This window comes from Schistocerca piceifrons, chromosome 2, assembly GCF_021461385.2.
Source record: "Schistocerca piceifrons isolate TAMUIC-IGC-003096 chromosome 2, iqSchPice1.1, whole genome shotgun sequence".
Lineage (NCBI taxonomy): Eukaryota > Metazoa > Arthropoda > Insecta > Orthoptera > Acrididae > Schistocerca > Schistocerca piceifrons.
The window spans coordinates 330,371,951-330,392,959 of record NC_060139.1 but is presented as its reverse complement, the minus strand read 5'-3'; the positions used below and the strand labels follow the sequence as shown (position 1 = coordinate 330,392,959).

General features: G+C 42.1%; 1 protein-coding gene across 2 annotated transcripts in view; it reads right to left on the bottom strand.

Moving 5' to 3' along the window:
• Positions 1–1,362: 1,362 nt before the first annotated feature.
• LOC124776547 (targeting protein for Xklp2-like) overlaps positions 1,363–21,009 on the bottom strand; it is a 135,622-nt gene continuing 115,975 nt past the window's right edge. The window contains exon 11 of one of the 2 annotated variants that reach the window (XM_047251578.1): positions 1,363–1,908. In XM_047251578.1, coding sequence (XP_047107534.1) covers positions 1,735–1,908 — 174 coding nt within the window. In that variant the 3' untranslated portion in view covers positions 1,363–1,734. The remainder of the gene's footprint in view (positions 1,909–21,009) is intronic. The other variant, XM_047251577.1, reaches the window with a different exon arrangement.

Here is a 21,009-nt window from a genome sequence, read left to right as displayed (position 1 = left end):
AACTGAACACAGATCAATCGAGAAAACAGGAAGAAGTTGTGTGGAACTATGAAAAAAAATAAGTAAAATATACAAACTGAGTAGTCCATGCGCAAGGTAGGCAACATCGAGGAGAATGTTAGCTCACGAGCGCCGTGGTCCCGTGGTTAGCGTGAGCAGCTGTGGAACGACAGGTCCTTGGTTCAAATCTTCCCTTGGGTGAAAATTTTAATTTTTTATTTTCAGATAATTATCAAAGTTCAGCCACTCACACATAATCAACTTCGCTCTCCAAAATTCCAGGACATGTTCAGATTTGCTTGGACATATACAGAATTTGATGGTCTACGCACGGAAACATTTGAAAACGTAAAAAAACACATGTTTTGACAGAGCACAGGGAAAACTGTGCGACTCTGAAACTGTTGCATTCATTTGATGCAGTTTATGTGACAAACTCTTTATGTTTTCCTCAAATTTTTTTGGAGTGATTATCACATCCACAAGAAAACCTAAATCGGGCAAGGTAGAAGAATCTTTTTACCCATTCGCCAAGTGTACAAGTTAGGTGGGTCGACAACATATTCCTGTCATGTGACGCACATGCCGACACCAGTGTCGTATAGAATATATCAGATGTGCTTTCCTGTGGAGGAATCGGTTGACCTATGACCTTGCGATCAAATGTTTTCGGTTCCTATTGGAGAGGCACGTCCTTTCGTCTACTAATCGCACGGTTTTGCGGTGCGGTCGCAAAACACAGACACTAAACTTATTACAGAGAACAGAGACGTCAATGAATGAACGGACAGATCGTAACTTTGCGAAAACAAAGACAGTAAAGTTTTCGCTCAAGGGAGGACTCGAACCAAGGACCTTTCGTTCCACAGTTGCTCACTCTAACCACGAGACCTAGGCGCTGATCTGCTATCTTTCTCCTTTATGTTGCCTATGTTACACATGGAGTACTCAGTTTGTATATTTTGCTTATTTTTTCATAGTTCCACACAACTTCTTCCTGTTTTCTCGGTTGATCTGTGTTCAGTTTTTCAAGGCCTACCCACTGTGTCAATTTATAACTAAATCTGAGGGGGGTGCGATGGGGAGATTCCCTTGTAAGTAATGTTTGGCTAAAAATGGTAACTTCCATATGATTAGCCTCAACATACAACATGAGCTTTTTAGTCATGAAGCTACAACCATAACAATGCAGTAATCATTTGTGGTGGATACTTTTACACAGGTTTCCCTAAAAAATTAGAAATATATACATTATGAACACCCATATAGGATAACCACTGACACTTCAATATAAAATAAACTTTATTACATGTGGTTTTACAAATATTTAAGAAATGTATTGAAACATGTCAAAAATAAAAATAATACAAATATAACATTACGCTGTGAAGTCAAAATCTTAGTCTGTTTCCTTGTCTTAGCTCTTAAAAAAACTCATGTTGAATGCACATGTGGTCATCTAGAATGACTATAAAGTACATACCACATGGGATTTTTTGTCATGAAGCTATAACAATGATTATAAAGTCTTCCATGATTTGATATCTTTACTTTCCCTAACAAATGTGAAAGAGAGATTCTAATCATACAGATACCACAGATAACCAGTGACATTTCACTATAAAACAAACTTCAGTAAATGTATCTTTAAAATTATTAATAAATAGTTCTAAACCATGTCAAAAAATAATAAATACAAATGTACAGCAGCACTGTCAAGTCGAAAAACCTTAGTCATTGTTTATTTGTCTTAGTTCTCGAAAATGGCGATTCTGGTATAGTCAGTTCTTTTGTAGATTTTGTAACTAGAATGGGGGCATATTTGGGAATGGGTTGGGCCTTATGTATGGCCTCCCTGCGTAGCCTTGCTCTTTCTTCCTCTTCCTCTCTTTCCTGCTCCTCTTTTAACTGAAAAGACAAAACCATCAGTAACCAACAATGAAAATTATTACCACAAAGCAGAAACTCTGACATTTCTTTCATTTGGAAAAACATGATTTAATATAATCAGCTCTATATCTAGTTAAAAGAAACCAAACAGTTAACTGATAGATGGCACATAGATGTAACAGCTCAGGCAACTGCACTATCTTTAGTCCTGCCACACACTGCACCAGCAGAGACAGAGCAGATACACAGCAGAGCCTCTGCAGCTCAATGTGTAGGGCTCTTGCAGCATAGCATATTCTACATGCCCACTGCAAACTTTTCGATATAATTAAATTAAGATCCAGAGTGATTCTGTACTCAGTTTTTTAAATTATTTTTTAATGCATATACTGCATGTAAAAGCAGTAAGTACAAGCAAGAGAACAAAATGTGGTGAATGTGTGTTGTCTACAGAACTTCCTGATAAACTATTCAGGGAATATTTCCAACTTTCCAAAGAGATTCACACAGTGATAGAGGACTTGTGAGACCCCATATTCTCTAAAGAAAAATTAGTAGTGTTTAAGGAATGTGATGAAAATCATATTTATTTTTTTCAATATTTATTATAATTACAAGAAACAAATGTCATCTGTAAATTCAAGGAACTATGTACATCTGAGAGATTATCGTGAATGTGGCGCAGTTTGCCCAAATGTATATCAGTACAATAACATTCCACAGTAGACAGAGATGTGAAAATGCAGATTCCCATTCTGTTTTGGATACAATCTGAAATACTTTTCAACACAAGGTAGACTTTTGGCATGCCTTTCGTTGAAAGATACACAGATATATAAAACTGATACAAAGTGTTGTTTCCTTGCTTAATTGCATTTACACGTGAAGTTTGTGTTTTCATAGCTTTCTCTTTGCAGATTCCTGTGAGCTCGAGTTATCATGGTATTGGCGTCCTCCTCCTCGTTTTCTCCTTCTTGGCTACAGCTGTTCTGGTTCAAAGTATTTCTTTACATTTTGTTTCTGTGACATCACTGTTGTCATTTATAATGGTCATTGTGTTATCAGCTTCCAACATACTTGTGCGTTTCTGTTTGTCATATCTGGAGTTAAAAATGTCACCTGCTTTTGGCAGGTCCATGGGCAGACTGAGGTTGCTGTTTGCAATAATTAACACCTATAACTCATAACAAATCCCCACAGAGGAGGAATGGATTAATGGGATGTGGAGATCACAGCTGTGGAGAGCCTCAGCTATCTGTGCTGTGCAGTGGTAAGGGAAAAGGACATGACTTTTCCCATACATGGAACAAATTGTTGAATCAGGGTATATGCAAGGGATCTAAGTCAATGACTTATATAATGGAACTGCAGTAACCACCTCCTCACTTTCTGTGGAAGCTAGAACAAGCTGTATATGCGCATCAGTGTCAGAGTGGAGTCTCTTGAAGACATAAGTAAATTGGACACACTTTTGAAAACAGTCTCCGTAATCCACAAAGATTCTGTACCCAATGAAATCATGTTATTGGCATGTAGTTTTTTCCTCTCCTCTTTCTTCTGTTTCTTCCACATTTGGTTCAGGCGAGGCTCCTACACAAATGGAGGTTTGATTTATGGACTATATGGTTTCCACCACAGCAAATTTGAAGTGTTCAGCTCAATTAAAGCCATTTCTTGAGAGATGAAGTTCTCACAAATACCAGCCCCCTATAAACAACAACAATGACAATGACTTGGGGAATTTTGTAAATGCATGGATTTTCCCAATCTCATGTCAAACCTCCACAATCAATTTTTTAGACAGTGCTCAGGCATTAATACTTTGTAAGTGTAGCGAGGTGATTAGCAATGTGTTAGCTTTGAGTTAAACAAACATAAAATAATTTTTATTATTCTGTGTAGTTTTTTAGGTATACTCAGCAAAGAAAATAATTATAAAGTTAGACAAACAAGTTTAAAACAGCGTTTCATTCATTATTTAAGTTGTAAGAAAATAAGTATTACATAAAATTTTTTGTTCCTCTTCATTTTTCACTGTAAATGAATTATGAATGTATGCCACTGTGGACTGCTACTTGTTCTTTTCTTTTTCTTTCTAATATGGACAATCATACTGTAATTTGTGCATTGTGAGAAGCATTCAGCACTGATTAAAGAGTTAATATTATATACACACCAAAAAAAGTTTTGCATCACCTCAGGTCAGAGAGATCCGGAACCTGTACAGAAAATAGGAATAGAGATCAACATAAACATCATTTCTGCCCTTTTTCTGCTCATGATAATCACACGTTGCATGTTGTACCACCATATAAATTGCATGTTGTACCACCATATAGAGAGACCTTCAGAGGTGGTAGTCCAGATTGTAGATACCTCTAATACCCAGTAGCACATCCTCTTGCACTGATGCATGCTTCTATTCGTCGTCGTGGGATACTATCCACAAGTTCATCAAGGCACTGTTGGTCCAGATTGCCCACTCCTCAATGGCAATTTGGCATAGATCCCACAGTCCTTTTCAATATATCCCAGGCATGTTTGATAGAGTTCATGTCTGGAGAACATGCTGGCCACTCTAGTTGAGCAATGTCATTATCCTGGAGGAAGTCATTCACAAGATGTACAAAATGGGGCTGTGAATTGTCGTTCATGGAAGACAAAAGCCTTATCAATATGCTGCCAATGTGGTTGCACTATCGGTCGGAGGATTACATTCATTCATGTATTGTACAGCCATTATGGCACCCTCCATGATCACCAGGAGCGTACGTTGGCCCCACATAATGCCACCCCAAAACAGCAGGGAGCCTCCACCTAGCTGCACTCGCTGGACAATGTGTCTAAGCCGTTTGGCCTGACCGGATTGCATGCAAACACATCTCCGACAATTGTCTGGTTGAAGGCAAATGCGACACTCATTGGTGAAGAGAATGTGATGCCAATCCTGAGTAGTCCATTCGGCATGTTGTTGGGCCCATCTGTACTACACTGCATGGTGTTGTTGTAGCAAAGATGGACCTTGCCATGAATGTTGGGAATGAAGTTGCGCATCATGCAGCTTATTGCGCACAGTTTGTGCCTTGACACGATGTCCAGTGGCTGCACAAAAAGCATTATTCAACATGGTGGCATTGCTGTCAGGGTTCCTCAGAGCCATAATCCGTAAGTAACTGTCATCCACTGCAGTAGTAGCCATTGGGCCGCCTGAGCAAGCCATGTCATCAACAGTTCCTGTATCTCCTCCATATCCGAAAAACACTGCTTTAGTTCATTCCAAGATGCCTGGATACTTCACTTGTTGAGAGCCCTTTGTGACACGAAGTAACAATGCGGATGCTATTGAACTGCAATATTGACTGTCTAGGCATGGTTGAACTACAGACAACACGAGCCGTGTACCCCCTTCCTCGTGGAACGATGGGAACTGATCGTCTGATGGACCACCTCCGTCTATTAGGCGCTGCTCATGCATGGTTGTTTACATCTTTGTGCAAGTTTAGTGACATCTCTGAACAGTCAAAGGGACTGTGTATGTGATACAATATCTACAACAATCAACGTCTATCTTCAGGAGTTCTGGGAGCCAGGGTGACGAAAAACTTTTTTTAGTGTGTGTAAAAAGTAAGGCAGAAAATATTCAGGGCTTTTTGGACAAGTGAGTAGAATAAAGAAATACAGCATTTTCTAAAATAGAGCATTTTTGACACACATCAGGGGAGGCTAGTGCCACTTATGTCAACGCAGTTTCCAGGCAATGGTTGACTTTCAAGTAAGAGTACAGAATTGGACTGTGGCTGACCGACCACGAGAATAGAAATGAAACGCCAGCCAGTCTGCAACATATTAAAACATCCACCCTACAAGAAGTGGAAAACACAAAGGGACAAAGGACATGCGCAAAAACTGAAATGGAACGATAAAACCTACCATCACATATACAACGGAAAACTAAATTAGCCAATGAGGCGATGGCAACGAGTCCGGTAACTGAAAAGTCTGGTGCAGGGCAGCCAAAGAATGACAGCTCACCAAAATATGAGCCACGGTCAGCCAGGTGTCACCCAATCGTGGCCAATGCGGAGCTGACAGAGAACCACAGAGTCCTTGCGAGAGGTCTGTGTGGCGATCTTCTACACATTCATAGTCTCCTTAATGGCACGCAGTTTGTTGTGTGTACTGAGGTTACGCCACTCTATCTCCCAAAGCCACAAAACCTTGCATTGTAGTACTGAATGCAGGTCAGTTGCAGAGAAGCAGTTTCCACGTAGCCGGTTTGGCCAGCCTGTTGGCAAGTTCGCTGACTGGGATTCCGACATGACCTGGGATCCAGACAAACAAACAAACACCCCTGAACAAATGGACCATTCCAGGGCATAGATGAACTCCTGGATGATTTCTACTAAAGGATGACGAGGGTAGCACTGGTTGATAGCTTGTTGGCTGCTCAAGGAGTCAGTACACAGAAGGAACGACTCCCCAGGGCACGAACGGATGTGCTCAAGAGCATGAGATATGGCCACCAGCTCAGCAGTGAAAACACTGCAGCCATCGGGCAAGGAATGTTGTTTAATATGTCCTCCATGGACATACACGAAGCCGACGTGATCATCAGCCATCAACACGTTGGTGTTAACCACTTCACGGCCTCGGTACATGTCAAGAATCGAGAGGAAGTGGCAGTGGAGAGCCGCAGGGTTAACAGAGTCCTTAAGGCCACGTGAAAGGCCCAGGCGAAGCCGCGGCCTAGGTGTACACTATGGAGGTGTACGTGACTGGACAACAAGTATAGGTGGTGAAGGCAAGGACTCCAGTTCGGAAAGAAGGGATCGGACATGAACGGCAATTGGAACCTTGACCTCGGCCACTGATGAGGGAGATTAACCACTGTGGGTGGGAAAAAGAGATGGTAATTTGGATGCGCAGGAGAACTACGATCGTGTGCAATGTAACTGGCCAGCAGTTGTGCACGCCTAACTTGCAATGGAGGGACTCCGGCTTCCACCAGGACGCTGGTCACTGGACTCGTCGCAAAGCTCCTGTTGCTAGGCAAACGCCACAGTGGTGCAATGGGTCGAGTAAACACAATGATGAGGGTGCCGCCGTACCATAAACCAGACTCCCATAGTCAAGGCAGGATTGAACATGGGCTGTATAGAGCTGCAGCAGCGTGGAGCGATCTGCACCCCAGTTGGTGTTCCTCAGCCAGCGGAGGGCATCAAGGTGCTGCCAGCACTTGCATTTAAGGTGACTAAGGTGAGGAAGCCAAGTCAATCGGGCGTCAAAAACCAGTCCTAAGAATCGATATGTCTCCACTACAGTAAGTTGATCGTCATTACGGTAAAGGTTTGGTTCCCGGTACGACACCGACAGAAGAGCATAACACACACCTTTGCAGCCGAAAACAGGAAACCGTGGGCTAGAGCGCATGACTGCGCCTTATGGATGGCTCCCCGTAGGTGCCGCTCAGCAACACCAGTACTGGTGGAGCAATATGAAATGCAGAAGTCGTCTGCATACAGATAAGGTGAGACGGACGGCCCTACAGCTGCTGCTAGATCATTAATGTGCACTAAAAATAGTGAGACACTCAATGCAGAGCCCTGCGGGGCCCCATTCTGGATATGGGAGGAACTATGGGAGGCACCAACTTGGACATGGAAAGTACGATGAGACAGGAAATTTTCGATAAAAATCAGGAGCGGGCCTCTGAGACCCCACTCGTATAATGTGGCAAGGATATGATATCACCAGGTGGTGTCATACGCTTTTTGTGAATGAAAAAAAAGGGGGCAACAAGGTGTTAGCATCTGGAAATGGCTGTTCGGATGGCAGACTCTAGGGACACAAGATTATCAGTGGTAGAGTGACCCTAGTGGAAGCTGCCCTGACATGGAGCTAGTATGCCATGTGACCCAACCCAACTGCTGACACACGATACATTCCAGCAGCTTACAAGGAAGGGCTAGTGAGGCTGTTGGGCCGATAGGTATCCATATCAAGCGGGTTTTTACCAGGTGTGAGCACCGGAATAATGGTGCTCTACCGCCATTGCAATGGATCTGGTTGAAGATGACAAGGAGATATCGCTTGTAGTCAGATGATAGATGTTTAATCATTTGATTGTGGATCCACTGTGGCCCGGGAGTGGTGTCGGGGCAATGTGCAAGGGCACTGAGGAGCTCCCACTCTGTAAATGGAGCATTATAGGATTCACTGTGGTGTGTAGTGAACGAGAAGACTTTCTCTTCCAGCCACCGTTTGGGAGTGCGAAATGCTGGGGGGTAGTTCTATGACGCAGAGGCTAGAGCAAAATGCTCAGCACAGTGCTTGGCAACCGCGATTGCATCAGTAGATAACACACTATTTATGTTAACACCTGTTGTGAGCCTGGTACCCGAAAACACGTTTGATCCTTGCACAGACTTGGGAAGGTGATGAATGGCACCCAATGGTCAAGACGTATCTCTCCCAACACTCCTGCTTCCGTCATTTGATAAGTTGGTGAACGAGGGCACGGAGCTGTTTAAAGGCTAGGAGGTGCTCCAGGTAAGGGTGCCAATTATGCCACTGTAGAGCTCGCCGACACTCCTTAATTGCTTCAGCGACTTCCAGCGACCACCAAGGGACTGCCTTTTGCCGGGGGCACCCTAAAGAGTGATGGAATGTGTTTTCTGCCGCAGAAAGGATTGTTGTATTCACCTGCTCAACCATCACATCGATGTTCCCGTATGGGGGAGATTCAACTGTGACAGCAGAGGTGAAAGTTTCCCAGTACACCTTGTTTAGTTTAAAGCCCATCTGGGAAAGCATAGGTGCCAGACGCTGGGGCATGACAGGAAAATGGGAAGATGGGAAAGTGGTCACTACCACACTGGTCGTCATATGCTCTCCAGTGGATAGTTGGCATACGTCCTGGGATGCAAACTGATAAATCAATGGCCGAGTAACTACCATGAGCAACACTGAAATGTGTGGTGGCCCCAGTATTGAAGAGGCAGAGGTCCAACTGAGACAGGAAAGTTTCCACATCTCTGCCTTGGGCAGTAAGCACGGTGCCACCCCACAAGGGGTTATGAGTGTTAAAATCTCCCAAAAGTAGGAAAGGTTAAGGAGTTGATCAATCAGTGCAGCTAATACATTCAGGGGTACTGCACCATCTGGAGGAAAATATGCATAGCAGACAGTTATTTCCTGCGTCGTCGACATTCTGACAGCCACAGCTTCAGGAGGGGTTTGAACGGGCAGTTTCACTAGAGGCTGAGATTAGGACATAACACAAACTCCACCTGACACTTGATTATAGTTGCTACTGTTTGTGTAGTTTCCCTTATGGCTGCGGAGGGCAGCGGTCCGCATTGCTGGGAACCAGGTTTCCTGCAGGGCAATGCAGAAAGCAGGTGTGAAGCTTGATAGTTGCCGTAGCTCAGCCAGGTGGTGGAAAAAAATCGCCGCAATTCCACTGCAGGATGACGTCATTGTGAGACTGGGAAGGCATGGAACATTCAATGAAGCAGTTTATGCCTCAGGATCTGTTTCCATGGCTGGGAGAACTTCACTGATTCAGTCTCCAGGACGAAGGATGAGTGTGAAGCCCTACGACCAGCAACTTTTGGGCTCTTCAGTCACTGGTGGCTGTCATCTTTCCCACTAGCAGAAACCTGGGAAGGGAGTGACCCAAGGGATCCCTTCCTAGAGAGAGGAACCGAAGACGACTGATGCTTCTCTGGCGCATAAGTGGGGACTGATGTCGCCGATAGTTGGGGGCAGAGGGGGGGGGGGGGGGGGGGGGGGGGGGGGGTGTTGCTCCTGAAGCAGGTGGTGCAGGAGCAACACGGAGGGAAGTGTCCCCCACAGGGGGCAGGTGTAGTCATCTGGCTCTGAGAGGCGAGTGGGGTTGGCAGAGCTGATTGGCCCCGAACTGTTGTAGCGGCGGAGTAAGATGATGTCATACGTCCACGATGTAGGCGTTCAAATTTCCTCTTAGCCACAGTGTAGGTCAGTCGGTCCAGGGTCTTTTACTCCATGATTTTCCCTTCTTTCTGGAGAATCTTGACGTCTGGTGAGTGAGGCGAATGGTGCTTTCTGCAGTTGACATAGATGGAAAATGGGGCACATGGAGTACTGGGATGTGATGGGTGCCTGCAAACTCGATGTGTGATGCTGGAAGTACAGTGGGAAGACATATGGTGAACTTCCAGAACTGAAAGCACCGCATTGGGGGAGGGATATAGGGCTTTACATCACAGTGGTAGACCATCAACTTGACCTTCTCGGGTAATGCATCACCCAATAAGGCCAAGATGAAGGCACCGGTGGGAACCTAATTATCCCTCAGACCCCGGTGGACAAGCCGAATGAAATGAACACCTCGCCTCTCTAAATTAGTGCGCAGTTCATCGTCAGATTGCAAAAGAAGGTCCCTGTGGAATATTTAAGCTTTTATGGGGTATGATGGTTACATCTCCCAGCTTGTCACAAGCAAGTAAAGACCGCGACTAGGCAGAGGATGCTGTTTTGGTCAAGACTGACCCAGATCTCATTTTGGACAAGCCCTCCACCTCCCCGAAATTGTCCTCTAAACGCTCAACAAAAGCATGCATCGTTGTCATGAAAGATTCCCCATCAGCTCTCAAACATACAGGGTGTCGGGGCAGATGAGAGCCACTGCCATCATTAGCCTGACATTCCTCCCATGGTATGGCCAGGGAGGGGAATGATTTGGGGTCTTACTTCTGCGCGTTGAATTGAGCCCATGAATGCTTAGGAGACTGCTGGTGTTTGACCACCAGCAAGAGATGATGTACTATGCTTCATCGTGTGTCATCCGCTCTGATGCCACCCACCCTGACCAGGGACCATCCCAGTGGGCACCACCCAGCCGCAGCAAAGGCCACCTGGCAGGATGGCCATTGCTAGGAGTCCCGATGCCCCAGAGTGACAGGCATCTACTCCTCAGCATACATGGAGAGTTAACGGCGCAGGCATCAGCAGAACAATCCCTGTGTGGTCATGGGGCTACAACCAACAGGGTACATGACAGCCCCACCACAACGGACTGGCTACTGTGCTGGATATCAGGTGCAACCAAGCAAACAAGTCCACTGTCATCATCAGCAAAGAAAACAAAACTGCACAGTTGATGGAAGAATACATACGCAGGAGGGTGACCTCACCAAAAAGTTGGAGCGTGAGCCGAAGTGCAGTTTCATGTCAACGAAGGATGTGATAGGTCTAGCGCATGATGGACACAATGCACCATGTAAGGCGCCCTTCCCCAATTGGCTTGCTCTTTGGGAAAATTTTGAAAAATATAGATCAAACCCTACAGGGGACCATCACATAAAGGCCAAAATGTGAGACACTCCTTTTAGTCACCTCTTATGACAGGCAGGAATAACTCAGACCTATTCTAACCCCCAGACCCGCAGGGGGAGTACACGGAATGACAATACTACAGCAATGGGATCAATTCACTGTGTGGAATGTTCTTTTATTTTAGGTTTTCACATTCTTTATCCTGCAAGTAACCCAAAATAGTTCTCTATACATTTTAATTAACAGTATTTTTGTAAAAGTCATGAAGAACGAAGGTAAAGGAAAATGTGGGATTGCAAATAAATTTCCAAGAAAAAATTATTGTACTCGGAGCATCCATGAGGACTCCACAAATAACTGTAACTAAAGCGTACAGGACTTCATATTTCGTTGTGATGCATTACGCATGGTTTGCTGCCAAAACCTGTGCTGAATGTAAACCAACTTACTTTTCTGTAGAAACTGTAAAACAACTGTGTAATTGTAAAAATGCGATGTTTATCAAGTGTCCAATATGCCGAGACAATTACTATAGCCCCATTAAAACTACTTGATAGCTGACATTTGTCACTTGGCACTACTATTGACTCAACTGAACTGTGCGTTTTGTAGCCCTAAATTTAAACTCTTTCACTAACCTAACCACAACCTCGTGATGTGCAACTTATCTGAGAAAACAGCTATCAACAATCTGCAGCAGACCTAAAATTGTAATTGTTTTGTTCAAGGCGATTAATGCTAACCTCTACAAGCAAAGTCACGACACAAAATTTTCAGTTTCAGCCCTAAGGGCACACTGTAATTTCTTGTTGACACTGGTTAGCTGGAACTATCTTCAAGCTGGTTCCATGAGCTGGTGCGTTACCAACCAATGATCAGTCCTAGTTGGTGGTTGAGTGTAGATTACAGGTGACACAAAAAGATTCCAAAGGCAAAACAATGATATGAAGAAAAGTAAAGCAAATAAAGACAATAAAATTTTGAAAATGATGCAATTAAGTATCTGAGATTTAAAAAAATTACAATTAAATCAATTAACTGAAAAAATAAAAAGGTATGAGTTTTGATTATATTTAGAAACGTTTTTAATTTCAGTGCATTTGACAATATTCAAACTTATTATGACCTACACGGCAAGTTCATACACTAACCACTGCACCACACCAATACACTGTGGGTCATCAGAGTCAGAAGTACAATATAATGATCTTCCAGTCACTACAATTAATTGCAGTCTTAAAAAATGTGTCTTCACGCAATGTCATGCGAACCTTATCTAATGTATGCTGCTTGCTGTAATTATAGTAACTGGATACATGACGCTGATTTGTATCTTGTGTGGAAGGATGCAGTAGTGTGTTACAACACCACGTATGAAACATGTTTACTTCGTCAGCACCCTTGTGCATGTGTTTGTGGTGTGGTTATCCCATGAACCACAAACTTTGAAACTGGTGGAGAGGCTTGCGTGCCTCAGTGATACAGAATAGCCATACCATATGTGTAACCACAATGGAGGGGTAGCTGTTGAGAGGTCAAACAAACATGCGGTGCTTGAAAATGGGCAGCAGCCTTTTCAGTAGTTGCAGGGGCAACAGTATGGATGATTGCCTGATCTGGCCTTGTAACATTAACTAGAACGACCTTGCTGTGCTGGTACTGCGAACAACTGAAAGCAAGGGGGAAACTACAGCTGTAATTTTTCCCAAGGGCATGCATATTTACTGTATGGTTAAATAATGATGGCGTCCTCTTGAGTAAAATATTCCGAAGATAAAATAGTCCCCCATTCAGATCTCCGGGCAGGGACTACTCAGGAGGACGTCGTTATCACAAGTAAGAAAACTGGCGTTCCACAGATCGCTTAATTGGGCAGGTATGTTACAAAATTTAAAAAAGGAAATGGATAGGTTGAAGCTAGATGTAGTGGGAGTTAGTGAAGTTCGGTGGTAGGAGGAACAAGACTTCTAGTCAGATGAATATATGGTTATAAACACAAAATCAAATACGGGTAATGCAGGAGTAGGTTTAATAATGAATTAAATAATACGGGCACAGGTAAGCTTCTCCGATCAGCATAGTGGACACATTACTGTTGCCAAGACAGACACAAAGGCAACCCCTACCACATTAGTACAAGTTAATATGCCAACTAGCTCCACAGATGAAGAGATTAAAGAAATTATTCAGATGGTTAACGGAAACAAAATATTCAACAGTCAAGGGGGACTGGAATTCTACAGTAGGAAAAGGAAGAGAAGGAAAATTAGTAGGTGAATATGGATTGGGGTAAGAAATGAAAGAGGAAACCGTCTGGTAGAATTTTTGTACAGAGCTTAACCTAATCCCAGCCAACACTTGGTTTAAGAATCATGAAAGAAGGTTGTATACATGGAAGAGACCTAGAGACACTGGAAGATTTCAGATAGATTGCATAATGGTAAGACAGGGATTTAGGTACCAGGTTGTAACAAATTTCCAGGGGCAGATCTTGACTCTGGCCACAATTTATTGGTTATGAACTGTGAGTAAAACTGAAGAAACTGTAAGAAGGTGGGAATTTAAGGAGATGGGACCAGAATAAAATGAAAGAACCACATGTTGTGGAGAGTTTCAGAGAGAACGGGGGGAAGAAATGCAGTAGAAGAAGAATGGGTAGGTTTGAGGGATGGAATAGTGCAGGCAGCAGACGATCAAGTAGGTAAAAAAGACGGGAGCTAGTAGATATCCATGGGTAAAAGAAGAGAGACTAATTTTAATTGATGAAAGGAGGAAATATAAAAATGCAGTAAATGAAGCAGTCAAAAAGGAATACAAACGTCTCAAAAATGAGATTGACAGGAAGTACAAAGTGGCTAAGCAGGGATGGCTAGGGGACAAATGTAAGAACGTAGAGGCATGTATCACTAGGGTAAGATAGATACTGCCTACAGGAAAATTAAAGAGAACCACTTGTATCAATGTCAAGAGCTCAGATGGAAAACCAGTCCTACGCAAAAAAGGGAAAGCAGAACAAGGGAAGGAGTACACAGAGGGTCTGTCCAAGGGTGATTTACTTTACGGCAATTTTATGGAAATGGAAGAGGATGTAGACGAAGATGAAATGGGAGATACGATAATGCGTTAAGAATTTGACAGAGTACTGAAAGATGTAAGTTGAATCAAGGCCCCGGGAGCAGACAGCATTCCATTAGAACTAGTGATAGCCTTGGAGAGGCAGCCCATACAGAACTCTTCCATCTGGTAAGCAAGATGTATGAGACAGGCGAAATATACTCAGACTTCAAGAAGAGTATAATAATTCCAATCCCAAAGAAAGCACCTGTTGACAGGTTTGAAAATTACTGAGCAATCAGGTTAATAAGTCATGGACGCAAAATACTAACATGACTAGAAAAACTGGTAGAAGTGATCTTGAGGAAGATCCATTTGGATTAGGTAGGAATGTTGGAACAAGCGAGGCAATACTGACCCTATGACTTCAAACCCACATTTCTAGCAATTGTAGACTTAGAGAATGCTTTTGACAACGTTGACTGGAATACTCTCTTTCGAATTCTGAAGGTTGCAGTGGTAAAATACAGGGAGCAAAAAGGCTATTTACAACTTATACAGACATCTGATGACAGTTATAAGAGTCGAGGGGCATGAATGGGAAGCAGTGGTTGAGAAGGGAGTGAGACAGGTTTGTAGCCTATCCCTAATGTTATTCAGTCTGGGTATTGAGCAAGAAATAAAGGAAACAAAAGAACAAATTTGGAGTAGGAATAAATATCCATAGAGTAGAAATAAAAACTATGAGGTTTGCCAATTACATTGTAATTCTGTCAGGAGACAGCAAAGGACTTGGAAGGGCAGTTGAACGGAATGGACAGTGTCTTGAAAGGAGGGTATAAGATGAACATCAACAAAAGCAAAACGAGGATAATGGAATGTAGTCGAATTAAGTCGGGTGATGCTGCGGGAATTGGATTAGGAAATGAGACACTTAAAGCAGTAAAGGACTTTTGCTATTTGGGGAGCAAAATAACTGATGATGGTCGAAGTAGAGAGGATATGAAATGTAGACAGGCAATGGCAAGGAAAGCGTTTCTGAAGAAGAGAAATTTGTGAACATTAAATATAGTATTAGGAAGTCTTTTTCTGATGGCATTTGTCTGGAATGTAGCCATGTATGGAAGTGGAACATGGACGATGAACAGTGTAGACAAGATGAGAATAGACACTTTCGAAATGTGGTGCTACAGAAGAATTCTGAAGATAAGATGGGTAGATCATGTAACTGATGAGGTACTGAATAGAATTGGGGAGAAGAGAAATTTGTGGCACAACTTGAATAGAAGAAGGGATCGATTGGTAGGACACGTTCTGATGCATCAAGGTGTCACCAATTTAATAGTGGAGGGTAAAAATCGGAGAAAGAGACCAGGAGATGAATACACTACACAGATTCAGAAGGATGTAGGTTGCAGTAGTTACTCAGAGATGAAGAGGCTTGCACAGGATGAAGTAGCATGGAGATATCAATCAAACTAGTTTCTGGAGTGAAGACAACGATGTCATGTGTTCTGAAATACGAAATGAAAGGGACAGATTCAGGATCTGGAATCTAGACACACCAAGAAAGAAAGCCAGACAAGGAACTAAAAGTGAACTGATTAATTGTTGTAATAATCCGGCAATGGCGAATGGTTCAGGCAGGACACTGAGTACTCCGATTGGAGCAAACCAGCTACAACACATGAAATTTCAACTATAAAGTAATTTTAATCTGACTATAATTACTCTTTTTTACTATGGATATCACCTCAGCACTTGTAAATCATGAACTGTGAAACAATAAATATCGTAATTTTATGCTCAAAGTTATAGTGGACACTTTGCAATCCCTTCATGGAAGTTTATTTACAATCCAAAATATTCCTTTTTCTGCATTTTATTGAAAGATAAATAATTACAGTATATGTAGCATTATTTTGATTTATCTGCAGTATAAAAAAGTTTTCATATAGGCGGACTACTGCACGTCCGTTTACCGTTCTGTACACTTTCTGCAGCACCAATGGCTGCCTGGGACGTATATTAACATGAATGGCTGATGTGTCACGTACAGTACCAATAATGCTATTTTTATTCCACCCCCCACACCACATCCTTGGCCAACTGGAGCTCCCATTTCCGTAACTTTCATTTCTGGACAAGCCCTGCATATACCATGAATCTGTACCAAGTCAGTTATGATGAGTAGGCACAGTTACCTTATAACATGTGAACTCAGAACCAGTCCTTTGGCGGGGAGTGAACTGCTACTACACCGACCGAGCATGTCGGAAACCTTGGGACTTTTGACAGGCTCCCCCTTTCTTCAGAACTCGCTTATAAATGTAGTAAACAATAAAACGTGTGATACAGAACAGGTGGTAATCGCTTCATAATATTGTTGTAACAATCTCCCAGTCCCCTCCAAGAATTCCATCTGTGGCCTCAGTATACCCACACAGCCAGGATACTAATACCCCCAACCCCTCATTCCACAAAACCATATTCTTAAGCTCAAGAGCTGATCATCAAGTATTCCTATATGAAGGTATTTCTTTCTTCTGTCAATGCTATCAAAATAATGTCTGACCACCTACTTATGCTGCACAACTACAGATACAGTTTTTCATAGTGCATTTAAAACTAGTTGCAACTTTTGAAGTTTGGCTCAGCGGAGGGGACGTGATGCCGTTGTCCAGATAACACCGATGGCATGCAGGCTTTCCCTACCATGACGCCAGTGCTTTGATTGATAAAGTGCCACTGTTGCCACACTGTGGATAAACATTACCATGTGGTGTTACACAATAGATGCATCTGCATTCGGCAACTCTTGTTGGAGCTATAACAATACGATAGATGAAAGCGGATATTTGCCTCTGGGTACAAAGAAATGTTCCACTGGATAAAGTTCAACCTAGGTGTATAAGGCAAAGTTAATGGAACCTGAAGTGCTGTATAAGCCCGACCCCACATTACCAGGTTGACGCTAAAGGACATTGTACTCCCCGACTACACCTAGCTGCACTACCGGTTCCACCACATCCCTGCATGCTCTCTGCAGCAGCGTTTTACCATCCTCCAACCCTACCCTGTTATCCTTCCCCTTTCCCACCTCAGCCCCCCCCCCCCCCTCCCCCCGACCTTTCTGAACATGACTCATAAAATCAGTCTTACCTCTAACAAAGTTGCGTCAAGAGTCAACAAGAGTACTTTTTTTTAACTGTTATTGTTTTAATAAAAATAGTCAATAACACAATAAGCAAGAGCTGCATATAAACTCTATGGTTCTTCCTTATATACCCACTAAAACATCTATGGATTCCCATCCCACACCCTTATCCAGAATTTCGTGTGTTCGAGACGGTAGAAGGCTGAGTGATTCTAGAATTTACACAGAAATTCTCGAATCACATTTCCCTTCACCTAAGATCGAATACGCAATATTTTATACATAATCATTATGCTAATAATATCACTCATAACAACATTTCATATCTTAGAGAAAGCTTTTGACAATGTTGACTGGAATACTCTCTTTCAAATTCTAAAGGTGGCAGGGGTAAAATACAGGGAGCGAAAGGCTATTTACAATTTGTACAGAAACCAGATGGCAGTTATAAGAGTCGAGGGGCATGAAAGGGAAGCAGTGGTTGGGAAGGGAGTAAGACAGGGTTGTAGCCTCTCCCCGATGTTATTCAATCTGTATATTGAGCAAGCAGTAAAGGTAACAAAAGAAAAATTAGGAGTAGGTATTAAAATCCATGGAGAAGAAATAAAAACTTTCAGGTTCACCGATGACATTGTAATTCTGTCAGAGACAGCAAAGGACTTGGAAGAGCAGTTGAACAGAATGGACAGTGTCTTGAAAGGAGGATATAAGATGAACATCAACAAAAGCAAAACGAGGATAATGGAATGTAGTCAAATTAAGTCGGGTGATGTTGAGGGTATTAGGTTAGGAAATGAGACACTTAAAGCAGTAAAGGAGTTTTGCTATTTGGGGAGCAAAATAACTGATGATGGTCGAAGTAGAGAGGATATAAAATGTAGACTGGCAATGGCAAGGAAAGCATTTCTGAAGAAGAGAAATTTGTTAACATCGAGTATAGATTTAAGTGTCAGGAAGTCATTTCTGAAAGTATTTGTATGGAGTGTAGCCATGTATGGAAGTGAAACATGGACGGTTAATAGTTTGGACAAGAAGAGAATAGAAGCTTTCGAAATGTGGTGCTACAGAAGAATGCTGAAGATTAGATGGGTAGATCACATAACTAATGAGGAAGTATTGAATAGGATTGGGGAGAAGTTTGTGGCACAACTTGACCAGAAGAAGGGATCGGTTGGTAGGACATGTTCTGAGGCATCAAGGGATCACCAATTTAGTATTGGAGGGCAGCGTGGAGGGTAAAAATCGTAGGGGGAGACCAAGAGATGAATACACTAAGCAGATTCGGAAGGATGTAGGTTGCAGTAGGTACTGGGAGATGAAGAAGCTTGCACAGGATAGAGTAGCATGGAGAGCTGCATCAAACCAGTCTCGGGACTGGAGACCACAACATCATCATCTTAAAAGTATACATTTCTTACACGTGTTTATATACGTATCTTTCCTTTCCATAACAATTCTCTGTCCTCTCTTGAAAAATCTTTCGCTTACTGTTTCTCTACTCTTTCTTATTTTACTTTGTTACTAAGACATGAGCATTTACTTTGTCAGCTTTACTAATATTTAGGAATTGTGAGGACACACTTATTGTAAACTTCAGGTGTTTCTGACACATGAGTAAACTATTTACTACTCTTATCATTTGTACTACCTTTTTCCTAGTGTGTACTATTTTCATTGCTTGAAGCTTGGAGGAACTCTGGACGAAACGAAAGTGTTCTTTTGACTCTCATTCAGTTCCACGAAACATCATAATGCTAGTCGTTCATAGAACTCACACTTTCCAGAATTTTCCCTAGAAAATTTGTGACTTTTGTCATGATACTGTTCCCTTCTCCTAAGATCAGCACCAACTCCTTGCTTTTCGGTTGACCTTATGAGAGCACTGCCTCTTTCCATTCTGGTCTGTATGTCCCACACAAAACATCTCTATTTTTTAGGCCACAGATCATCCTATCTCCCTGTACGTACGCCCGCCCTTTATATTTAGTGAATGCCGGGTACGCCCCCCTTATCCTTTCCGAATAGGCCTCACCGTTATTACCCTAGTATACATTTCTATGTATACCATTATTAACTATCTTCTGGTTTATCTTAAACTTCACAGTCATTCTTTAATACATCATTTACTCCCTAGAGTCCTCCTCTACTTATCAACTTCTATATTTTCAATAGATACTATGTCTACATATACTATTTACGTCCCACTATCCTTCAGTTCATCAGAGTATTCATTACACTGACGTTTCTTAATGATAAACATGACTAATTCTACTCCTACTTTCGTTTTCTTTCTTTGCTTACGCTTCTCTCTTATTTATCCTTTACTCATTACTACTTTATAGTTCATTATTTATGTGCACTCTTCTTATGTATATTCGATGTAGAACAGTCATAGCTTCCTATATATGTGCACATATTTCCATAATTACACACATTTTCCCAACACCTGACGATTCTCATATCGTGACAGGCTTCCTCTTATGTGATTTAATGTTTGTGTAGAAGTGTATATTTGTGTATAGGTGGATGTCTGTTGGTGTAGTCTGATTCTTTGGCCTTCTTATCTAAAGATAAGATTTAGGTTTTTAATAATGACAGAAATACAGAAGGACTTCAGCGAAGAAGTTTGTGAAATGGAAAGAGGGGGGAAAAAAGAGACAGGTCCTCAAAAAAAAAAAAAAAAAAAAAAAAAAAAAAAAAAAAAAAAAAAAAAAAAAAAAAAAAAAAAGGGTATGGATACTTGGATCAAAGAAGAGAAAGAAGATAGCACTAAAGACAGGAAACCCTTCCCACCCCCTTTCCCTAGGATCCCTACCTCTCAGGTACTGGAGTCCAATGTCGGAGGTGGTTTGGTGTTAAATCGTCTCCTACAGAATGGACTTGTCCCACCTTCACCCTTTGAGGTCCCCGAAGGAAATCCTAGCAACCGTATGGAAATGGCAAATGATGAAAAATCAGGCACACTTGTTTGCGAAGGTTGTTTGAAACGTGTGATGTGTGTTTTGTGTTGGACATGATTTATCTGTTCTTGTAAGTCATGCTTTTAGCTACAATATCCACTACTTTCAAAATTTTTACAAACCCTCTCATCTATATCACATCTCATAAAAGGTCTAAAACACTCTATACAGAATAGGAAATCTATACATTATCGTATAACAGTTGTTCAGCTAGTCACATCTTATTATATTTTCCATGAATATACCGGTAATACTCTATTTAGTTCATTTCGTCTCGACATCACTTTTTCCTGTGATTATCTTACGTTGTTTTCTATTTCATAGTCATAACTGGTTTTCTAAGCAATAAGATTACAGAATAATTCTATATTTTAAAGGATTTTGATGCAGGAAACTATTTGGAAAAAGCACCGAAAACAACTTGGGATCTGACAGTCGTTACTCCGCCCATTAACTTAGAATGTTAACGTCCCTAGGGGAAATACAATTTTACATCCTTTACATTGCATTTACCCTTCTCTAATCCAGTTGTGGGATCTACTAAAAATTATGTCTTAGGATGCACCACTGTTTGTAACCAGTATATTTTTGGACTTATGAGTCTCTTTCTTCAGAGTCGAGCTGGGAAGA